Source organism: Chanos chanos, chromosome 4, assembly GCF_902362185.1.
Source record: "Chanos chanos chromosome 4, fChaCha1.1, whole genome shotgun sequence".
Taxonomy (NCBI): Eukaryota; Metazoa; Chordata; class Actinopteri; order Gonorynchiformes; family Chanidae; genus Chanos; species Chanos chanos.
The window spans coordinates 43,756,914-43,768,279 of record NC_044498.1 but is presented as its reverse complement, the minus strand read 5'-3'; the positions used below and the strand labels follow the sequence as shown (position 1 = coordinate 43,768,279).

General features: G+C 41.4%; 1 protein-coding gene across 1 annotated transcript; it reads left to right on the top strand.

Moving 5' to 3' along the window:
* Positions 1–797: 797 nt before the first annotated feature.
* On the top strand, positions 798–11,366 carry fbln5 (fibulin 5). Its single transcript, XM_030771935.1, has 11 exons — positions 798–1,285; positions 1,565–1,619; positions 1,919–1,967; positions 2,060–2,350; positions 6,388–6,510; positions 6,892–7,008; positions 7,817–7,933; positions 8,505–8,627; positions 9,090–9,216; positions 9,442–9,637; positions 10,346–11,366. Exons 1-11 carry the CDS (start codon positions 1,272–1,274, stop codon positions 10,505–10,507), a joined length of 1,374 nt encoding a protein of 457 aa, XP_030627795.1. The 5' UTR covers positions 798–1,271; the 3' UTR covers positions 10,508–11,366.

The window sequence follows — 11,366 nt, the reverse complement described above, 5'->3', positions numbered from 1 at the left end:
TAGATGTAGACAAGCAGATTGAGAATCTCCGTGTAAAAATATGTGAACGATTGCTCTGTGTTGACAAGAAGATCCCACCTGTCTTCATAACCGCAGCTTCGATGTCAAGGCAAGTCCTTAAAAATATCAAACCTTTGAGCAGACTCCCAAGCTTGTTTTAATAACTATACAGTTCAATTACCTTCTCATCGTTTTATTTCCACATCTGGTGAGTGCTGCTCTTGCCAAGCCAGATTCATACCAGACAAAACAGGCCAAAATAACAACGAGACTTATCATCAGGAGATTACCATGTTTTGACATCATTTTTCTCCTCTGCATTGGAAGTTATTTTGTCGTTGATGTTAACGTTAACGGTAAGGCTGGCCCGAAGCGTTGGTCTACTATCGCATATCCACTGTGTACCAAAGGTTCAAAGTTAAACATGTCACAATCAGGGATAACATCTGTTTGATCTCATTACACCGAACAAAATCTTGTTTTGGTACTCTGAAAATCTGATGTTCCATGGAATAATTCATCCTCATCTGTGTGGTGTTTTGCTCTAATTACATGTTTATGTCTATGTACATACCATTACATGCATTTGTTATCGTAAACATCATTGCAGAGTATTTAGTTTTGAGTGCTTTTCTAAGTTTAACTAAATTTGGGTCTAGGGTCAATCTTATGTCTACACCGGTACAGCCAGGAGAGGAGCAGGGAAAGCCGATTCTGAATTTACTACTTTTGTAGAAACAATATTGTGCAACACCAGTGGGGTGTTTGAAAGCATTCAGTAAATGAACACCAACCAAAGCAAGTGAACGCCACAACTTCATCGCTCAGATTTTTCTGGACTGCTTTGTGAACGACTGGAGGCAGCTCCCGCAACGCGCGCTCTCCTTCCAGAGGGCTGTCTGTATTTGATGGGATCCAGCTGCTGCTGAAGTACTCTGGGGCCCCGTTTATTTGCCTTGCTAAACAATCCTTAGACCAAGCACAGCGGAAAAAAATAGAACAGTTCATTTTGTGTGGGACACACCTCTTACTATTGGTCAATGTGCCGTTGCTTTAGATCGACAGGACAGCCGGAACGACTGAAACCAAGTTTTCGCGTCAGCGCGCGGAGTCGGCGGTTGGTGAGGGCGCCACATTTGTGCGTCGGCCCTGTGAACTTTTCACTGTGGTACGCAGTTCAACGCTTTTCCTGTTGCAAGGGATTTACGGGTCGGCTCTGACGAGGGGTTCACAAGGATCCATAAACAACATCATTTAAAATACGAGGTTATATGCCTTACGAGAGGTAAGTTCAGTTATTTGGGCGTGTTGTCGCTGACCGTTATTGCATTGCAGCCTAACTATATTCCTACGGGTTTGAATAAATTTGCTGATAATTCTTTTGGAACCCTAACGTTAGGAATGTTCCGGTAGTATTTATTTATTTATAACTTACTTTTCTGACAGACAGTTATGTTTGGAAGTATAAATGAATGGGACTTTGCACTACACATGGCAAAGAGCCTCTGAACTCGTTTTCCGTGCGGTTTTGTGACGATTAACAGAGACTCCCCCACTTTCACAGAATGTTGACAGCGCTAATATTTGCACTATGCTGCATCCAGTCCTGTAAGAGTCAAGTAAGTTTTCACGTTTCTTGTCTTTTCAAGTGTGTGCTTGGTCTCTTTTTTCACATAGTTTACTCAAATCTTCCTCGGTTGGATGATTGCGTCTTGACATTTGCAACGTTCTCGACTCCTTAGACATCTTAATCTTTTCTCTAAGTAGCTTTGAAATCAATGAAAGTTTTCAGTGCGAGATCTGCACTGTCGAGCACCGTATGCCTTGTTTTAATACTGAGGTCATGACAGATTTTGTCTACGCTGTTAAATAAACGAGCCAGCTCCACTGATTAACACGCTTCATAAAATATCCTCAGACGTGCACAGATGGATTCACGTATGACCGCCGCTCCAGACAATGTATCGGTCAGTATTCACTTTAATTCTGACTCTTTAAATGTACTTAGCCTAAACAAAACTGTTAAGATTTGTATTATTAAAGCCTTCTTCTGCCGTAGACGTTGATGAGTGCCGGACTCTGCCAGATCCCTGTCGAGGGGACATGCGATGCGTAAACCAGAACGGCGGTTATTTGTGCTTGCCCCGCGGCCTGTATTCCCAGCCAACGTACCCTAGATCCAATTCGCCTTCCTATGCTGAACAATCCTATCCAGATAGCTCAGTGGGTTTTTCGGAACCATACGCTCCACCTCCACCACAACGTCCTGTTGCACCTAGTTATCCAATAGTGAGCCGCTCCGTGCCCTGTGTCCTTGGATACACGCTTGGCGAAGATGGGACTTGCGTTGGTGAGTGCTCCACAAATTCTGTTGTGACGACAGATATACACTTTTAATGGTATAAACATTAAAACTTATCATCCAGGGTGTACAGACACTAAATGAATTCGTTTCATTTGGTGGTCTCATTCCAAGCTTTAAGTAAAAGTAGTGCTTCCAGTAGGTTTAGTAAGAGTCTCACAGATTTGCGCTGTTAACATTAAACTTTTGTCATGTGCGGCTATGGGGTTTTAGTAGGTCAGATGTTTTGTGGGTTTGTCAGACACAGACATCATCAATTAGGCTACAGCCCTGTAATTTAATTGTAATACCCATGACAGAGACAGGCATGGACGACCACTTAAGCGGTCATGTAGAAATCCCTGGCCATGGTTGGCACTGGAATCCAATTAAATTTCTTTGTGGGACCTCATGTGCCAGTGAAACCCATAAGCATGACCCTTAGAACCTATAATCTGGTATAGACTCTTATCTAGATGGGGTTTTCAGACTTATTTCTGGGGAATTTTAATGTGAGCTTTGTATTTGTTTTCTGCTTTGGTGCTGCAACATTTCTGAGTGATGATTACCCAGAAAAGTACACAAACATTTAAAAAAAAAAAAACCATATATATATATAGAAAACATAAAATAAAGATGTATTTTTATAATGTGTGTAGCTGATTCTCTGGGCACTGCTGCCAGTAAACATGCTTAACAGTGGCTGATCTGTTTTGCAGCCTTTGTGCACACATTTTAGGTGTTGCAAATTGACCTCAATGTATTTGATGTTCCACCCATATAATCCATAAGGCCTAGACTCTGACTGCCGCCACATACACATGCGCGCGTGCCCACACAGACACACACACACGCACATACTTAATCTGTCCCAATCCATTCCCCTGAGGCATGGTAATAAGTGGAAAACAGCCCTGTTTTAACTCAACATTACCTTTATTTGATGGCACATCGCAGTGTGTCAGTGGTGTAGATGGAAGCTCTGAGAGACCCTCTCTGTGGCCTGTTGGTTTAAACCTTCAAAAATCACTAAATCAAACCTCCTCTATTTCAGCATCTGTGCTCTCCTGTTGCCAGCTATGAGGTCATTCGTCACCAAATGTAGTAGCTCTGGCTTAGGGATGGTAGAGAGTTGTAATGCCTGAGTCATCAGACCTGTGTGCGTGTGTGTGTGTGTGTGTGTGTGTGTGTGTATAGGGTGATCCCACAGGGATATGGAGTAATGTTGTTAACAAGCAGGAACCTCACAAACCTTAACACCATGTAGTCTGTCATCCAGTGCTTTGGGTCCCTCACAGACATTGCTTTGTCTGTAGTCTGAAGGTAGGGACTGTCCTCATTTCACTTCTGCCATTAATCATGGATGGCAACAACAACTGTAGTGTAACTGGTGCTTTTATGCCACCCATTCAATGGTTTCTCAGCGACTTTATGTATTTCTGTGTTTACGACTGCGTGATGAGTAATTACAGCTCTTTGACAGTTTAATGTGTTCCCCGACACAGTAGAGGAGTACATGGTTTGCTAGAGCTGTGATGTAATGTTTATAATTCTCAAGTACCGAACTTTACATGTAGCACCATTTATTAAGAGAGGAGGTAGCCACAAATTGGTGTTGTTTAAATAATGAATTGCTCTAACACTGAATGTACATGGAGGTGAAGCTTTTTCTCATAATTACACATCACTCACTTTCTCCAAAGATTTTGAGGGTAGATTTATGCTAGCCATTCAGTCACGAAACTGCTGTTGGGCTATTTTGCTTTACAAAGGCAAACGACGCATTCAGTCAAAATTGAATTACATCTGAAATCAGTGTCTCTAGTATCTGTTCTTGTCTTGAGATGAACTTTCCTTGTGTTAGCTAGGCTCTTTCCAGAAAAAAATTGTCTAAGCGATAACAGGACGACAGCAACAACAACAACAACAACAGCAAAAACCACTAAAGCAGTTTTTCTCGGTTTTACTTTTTTGTGCAGTTACTGCTTGTTGCCTTTGTAGGCCAGTAAATTTGAAACATGGGGACAACATCAAATTTAATAAATAAAAATCAATGCTTATTTTAAAATATCGCATTTCTCCTCATGCTCTTCACAGAAGCGCATGTGTAGTTCCCAGCTCACACACTTGCCAGAGTGCCATATCTTCTGGTGCTCCCCACTGAACATAGACAGATTCTCTGCCTGGCAAAATATGAACAACTCTTTAGAAGTATAGAATATAGGACACAAGTTCCCACAGCCATTTTAAACTCTCCCTATCTGTTCCAGGATTTAAGCATCTGTGACTTGGTCAATGTTTCAACCCTTTCAACCAGTCAGCCGTAGGACAGCAAAAAATTCACTGGCCGTGTAAGCTCAACACTTGAGGACAAACATCAGAAGATACCCAATCACCGTATCTGAGTAGTTGATTCCAGACCCACACTTTTTGTCACGAGCGTACATTTCAGCCTTACTCTTTCACAGCGCTTCACTAACCATTCGGTCCGACGGTTTGAAGTGTTTTGTGTGACTTTATTGTTGCAGAACTGAGATTGAATGGAATTTCAGATCCTTCTTGGTACAGATGCTTAATTTTGCCAGAGTGGTTAAACTGAAGTCTGTTGTCAAGGCTTGAAAGTTTGATGAGTATGGGAAGTCCACCAAATGCAATACGTGCGGTGACTAATCAATCAATCGCTTCAGTGATAGTTACTGATCTCCCCATGACACATACACCCACCCCCTCTCCCCATCTCTCCTAACATAGTTTATCAAAACTGTAAATAGTAATTGAGGCCTGTTCTCCTTTTGTTCATGAAACCCTGAGCCAGCCTATATAAGGATCTGAACTGAAACGCTCCCAAAGATTCAAACCCCTCATGGCCCAGCTCGGCTCCACTCCCGGGGGTCAGCGTACACATGGAGCACAGATGTTCCCTCCTTTTTTGCCTGCTTCTCCATGCCGTCTGGATCCCTCTAACTGCTAGCAGGTGCTGTATATGTTACGATTGGCACCACGCCAAACATTTTGCCCACATACCCAGCCGACCCCTTTGTCCAGACGGCCTCTAACATTGGCTAGTATCACCCACCATGGTAAACTGTTCCAACACGAGTACTTATCTGCTGACATGCATGCCCCCATCAGCTCCTAGGCTCAAATCTCCCTCAGAGCTGGTTCTTTTAAAAAGTGTGACTTCACTGTCTGAGAACACATAGTTTGAGGAATTTTTAGGTTTCGAGATATCCACAAATGGTAATGTGCTCATGTTTGTTCTAGATTTGGTGAAAAAAATTTTGCAGGGTTCCAGGGAGTGTAGGGAATCATGTTGCGTAAGACCCTCGGTGTGGTCATTACTCCAGAATAACTATTGGTGAAAAACGGAGTGCTGAAAGGTTGAGTTAGACCTGAACATATTTCAAATGCTGTGCTCACTCAGACAATTTACTAATTGACCGAACAGTGTTCTACATTTGGCATTAGAGATAATGCATAGACATTTTGACTCTATCAGGCTCCATCCATTTTATCAAGCTGTCCTTTCATAAGCATTTCTATTGCAGTAAACTTAAGCGGTTGTAACTCTTAGATGCCCCATTCACAATGAAGTGGATATGTAGAGATCAGTCTTGTGTCTGTTAAATGAATGTAAGTATACTCAGAGGACCGTTTAATATATTGACACAGCCTTAACCTAACCTCCCACGCGCATCCTTCTCTCTGGCTGAGTTTAACAGTCGTGCTTTGTATCTCTCTCTCTCTGAGGTTTATTAGGGAATGTAACTGATGACTTGCATTGACTTGCATTAAGAGATAGTATCATTTTTTGTGATTCACTGACCCTGATTTGACAATACTTTAACTTAATTTAAATTTTGAGGAAGAAACAAAAACTGCAGTTGGTGGGCACAGACAGGAATAATGTGTCCGAAAAAGAACACGTGGGGTTTTCTTTCTTTTTTGAATGAAGAGTGCAAATACGCATGTGTCGTACTTTTCCGGAAAGACTCAGCTGCTGTTAAAATAATAGGTGATAATTGCTCTCCCCTCTTTTTCCTCAGACATAGATGAGTGTGAGACAGGGTCCCATCAGTGCACCCCCATCCAAGTCTGTATCAATACAGCTGGAGGCTATACCTGTTCCTGTAACGAGGGCTACTGGCTGGTGGGTGGGCAGTGCCAAGGTGAGTGCCAAAGAATGCAGGTCTAACATATGGCTCACAGTTTCTTCTCACAAGACTTCATTTTAAAGGAATTCAGCAGGAATAACTCAATAACTCTAACCTTATATATAATTTATATACTATTTATTAGCAGTAAAATGTATTGTAAAGCAGTCAAATCCAGTCTTATTATAGCCAGTTATGTCACGAGAGAAAAGGAAGTCCGTTGGAGGTTTTCGAAATAAAAAAAAAAATTCGAGTAATTATTCAAGTAATGCATATGTTAGGTAACTGTTTGTGTATAGTCATGATTTGAAAGGTCTGGTAGCCATTTCCCTGCTGTCTGTCTCTTCCGCGACTCTTTCCAAATTCCACCTCATTTCGATTCTCACCTGTTTCCAGACATCGATGAGTGTCGCTATGGTTACTGCCAGCAGCTGTGTGCTAACATGGCTGGTTCATATTCATGCTCCTGTAACCCTGGTTTCCTCCTCAATGATGATGGTAGGACGTGCCAAGGTCAGTGGAAACGACTGAGATATTTTGAAAAGTGTTCATGTGTTTGGTTCTCTGTGACTCAGACTTCTGTGTACTTAAGCGAATTTGCACAATTTATTTTAAACGTCTGATATCACCGGATGGTTTTATTATTAATTATTTTATTTGATATTATACTTAAATTCCAGATGTGATTTCTGGTCCAGCTGATTTTGTGTATTTTGTAGATGGGTTTCTTCACAGCCCTGCTTGAAGAACCTAACATTAAACATTGTGAGATCAGTCTTTCAAAAGCAATCTTACTGTTCTCTGTTCTACTTTCTAAACAAAGTTGGGGTAAAATCAGCATAGCTGTGTAAGTGTCGGTGAATTGTGCGAAATTTATCAGTGGCAAATATCACTCTTCCAGTGCAGCTGTGACAAGACAGCCATGGTTCCTTTAGAATGTAGTTCTAGCTATTCTTACATCAGATTTAAAATGACTTTTTTGAGTGTCATACCTTGCAGGTTTTTTATATAAATGGAGAGAAATGAAGTGAGTGGACTGTTTATAATTCTGGTTTCAGTGTTTAATAGAGACCCTGCACTACAGCAGTAGCCTAACTGACATATTGAGTAGTAATGGATTTTATCAGTTTTTAATCACGCTGCAAGCCAGTGAATGCTCCACACAATTTAACACAGTCATCACAACACTTCATATTTTGGGTAACAGTTTCTAATTTAAACCCAGAGAATTGGTTTGTTTTAGAGCGCAGAGAAAACAATTCTGAATAAAAGTCTTTTTCTGCTCCTTCTCCGCGTCTCTGTCTCACCCACTTTCACACAGATGTGAACGAGTGTGAAACGGAACCCTGCACGCACGGCTGTTTCAACACCTATGGCTCCTTCATGTGTAACTGCGGCGAGGGCTTCGAGCTGGCCGCAGACGGGACCACCTGCAACGGTGAAGCCCGCTCCAGAGACAAGCCAGTTACGGAGGGGGAGGGGGGCTTATCGCATATGTAGAGGCAAAAGCTTTACATGAGCAGCACAGCTCAGGAAAGGAGAAAATATATTTTCTCACAAATCTGCTTTAATGCTTGCTTGACTAAGAGACGACGGGCCAAAGTAGCTCCAGGACCTCCTAACAAGACCTCCACAGCCAGGACAAGAAAGAAACAGTCTAGAAATTTGGCCTGTAGAACAGGAGTACATTCAATTTAGTTTGATTTGCATAGTGGTTTTCACAATAGATGCATTCTGAAAGTAAACTTTCTAGAGTTCTGTGCATTTGCCTTTCATCATTTTAATTTCTAGTACTTCCTGAACACTCACTCCTTTATTTGGCGCTAGTAGCCGTCATAGCAATCTGTTCATTCTTACGGTGTCACATCCATAAAACTCTGTTATGTTAATAGAGACTTTCCTAGACAAGTGAGAGAACTGAAAACATCTGTTCTGGATGGACTTTGTGTGACAGACTGCTTTTCTCATACTGTGTGAAGTGTTGTTAATGGGCTGTGTTCTGTTCTCAGATCTGGACGAGTGCAGTTTCTCAGACTTTCTGTGTCAGTACTCGTGTGTGAACACCCCTGGCTCTTTCTCCTGCGTCTGTCCACCAGGATATTATGTGTTTGAGGACGGCAGAAGCTGCGAAGGTAACATGACTCCCCAGCGTGGAACTGTAATGCAGAATTAATTCTGGAGCAACACACGCCAAAACAGTGTGTGCAGTTTTTAGGTCAGCTTTTGACATTTTTTTTTTTTAGTCCTTTAGCCATAATGTACTCCTGTATTATAAATTGTTGTTAAACCAAAAGATCAGCTCTTCCCACTATGCATCTTTTAATCCAGTATATTGTGCCACAAAGTGAAAATGTTTAAATATTATTGTGTGTGTGGTTTATACTAAAATACCTGTGCATGCATTATGGTGTTGTTGTAGCATGTGCTGTAGTGGGTAATGAATACATCTTTCCCTCATTAATGTTTTGTTTTGCTCTAACACATGAATGTTGCTGTTTTTGTTGTTTTGTTTTATGGCAACGATGATGATGATGATGATGATGATGATGATGATGATAATCTGACCCTGAGCTGTTGTGTGTTTGATTTTGAAGACGTCAATGAATGTGACACTGGTAACAACACCTGTACAACAGCACAAGTATGTTTCAATTTCCAGGGAGGCTACACATGTCTGGATCCTCTAACATGTGACCCACCTTACATTGAGCTTGGTGACAAGTAAGTTCTCAGGCAGTAAACAAAGGAGCCTTTTAAAAACTTTGAAAACTGCCTTAAATGTCACTGGTTGTAAAAAAGTTCCTGTAGTTCCTGTGCTAGTTAAAAAATAACATTCTGGCGTAACTGCGGAGGTTTATTCATTTTCTTTTCAATTGTTCAGTTGTTGCCTTAATTCTTGATTAATCTCTCTCTCTCTCTCTCTCTCTCTCTCTCTCTCTGTTTTAGTCAGTGTATGTGTTCGGCTGAGAACCCAGCCTGCAGGGACAAGCCCTTCACTGTCCTGTACCGTCACATGGACTTGTCCTCAGGTCGTGCTGTACCTGCTGACATTTTCCAAATGCAAGCCACCACACGCTACCCGGGGGCCTTCTATATCTTCCAGATCAAGTCAGGCAATGAGGGCAGAGAGTTCTATATGCGGGTAAATTTTATGTACTGAACTCACAAGCACTTTTGTTGTTAGAGGCATTGCTGCTACTGGGTCTTTTGAAAACAGCTTTACTGTTTCCTCTCACATCATTGCTGAATATGGAAATATAAGGATGTATTTCTAGAGATGTAAGGTTTTTATGTTGTGAGGAGTTGGTGAGAGGACATAGGCAAAGGTTTAATAATGTTTCATTGACCAAGCTCTTTAGGATGCTCCACCATATGTGTCTGACCCAGAACTTGCTCTGTACAGCTGTATGAAAAAGCACCAGTAGAGGGCGCTGTGGGCATATTAATATTTGTAGCAGGAAGAACAGGGCATTTATTCAAGTAATTTGATAACAAAGAATTTAAAGGGCCTGGTTTCCCAATATGCTTTGTGGTTTTAATGAGAATTCCAGTGGCAAATAATATGTTTCAACAATGAGTTCATGCTTTGGCTGTGAATTGTTTGTTACCTGCACCATGTTTAAGAAAGTGGAACCACTTTTACGAGAGGGAAATGTTTACAGGTTAAACTCAGAGCTCAAACGTGTACTATTTAGAAGGAAGTATGTTCTCCCCATGAAAGATCTTTATCATTCTGTATTCTCTCTCTCTCTCTCTCTTCTCTCTCTCTCTCTCTCTCTCTCTTCTCTCTCACTCTCTCACTCTCTCTCTCTTTCTCTCTCTCTCTCTTTCTCTCTCTCTCATGATGCAGCAAACCAGTAATGTCAGTGCCACACTGGTGTTGTCACGGCCCATTAGAGGACCGAAGACGGTGATTCTGGACCTGGAGATGGTTACAGTTAACAACGTCATAAACTTCCGTGGCAGCTCTATCATTCGGCTCATAATATTCGTCTCTGAGCATCCCTTCTGAGACATGACCCCTGACCTTTCACCTCCATACATCTTTACCTCCATCCTGGACATCCTGCAAATTCCGGACATTTTTACAACTACATTTCCCATCAGGCAGCTGTGTTGGTATCATATCTGTTTGTTTGTTTTGGTCAAGTTTTTTTTTTCTTCACCTCCAGTGTTTTTATGGGCCAGAGATGATGTATCAAAGTATTCCCCTGTGCCTAATCACTCACCCTCATTACTGGACACTGTAATTAAGGCTGCCTAACTGATGCATAACTTTGTTCTCCTAATACACACACACACACACACACAAAGAGAAAGATGTTTATATTTTCTTCAAACTCTTTTGAGTTTTTATTTGCATTTCTTTTGTTTTCTCCTCCTTATGAGGTAAGGTCAGAAAATTGGAAGCAGCAGTTTCTTGATTCTGTACGAGAGGGTTTTGTTTGCTAAATCCATTTGTGTTGTCAACACATTTTCTGTAAACCTTTGGCCTTGCTGAAACTAACTGTGAACCTGAGCTTTTGTGGTACAGAACTTAATTGCAACCTCTCTCTGGAAGCCATTATGTACAGTTGTACAGATGCTGCATTTATTAAGGGCATTTCTGCAATTCCCTTTGAACCCTGCAGGGGGACCTAGCTTGTAGCCCTACATTTGAGTGTTGCTCATTCTAAAAGGTTAAATCAAATCATCCTCCTTTTGATTTGTCAGTGTCTGTAGACAGGAATTGAAAAATTGATTTAATTCATCCCATAGGACTACTGGATTATTCTTATGGGCTGTTTCACCTTTTCTGTATCTGGGTTTTTTTTTTGGTATGATGATGTAAGAGAGCCTGGTCGGTCAAATAAATCTGTACGTGACCTGAA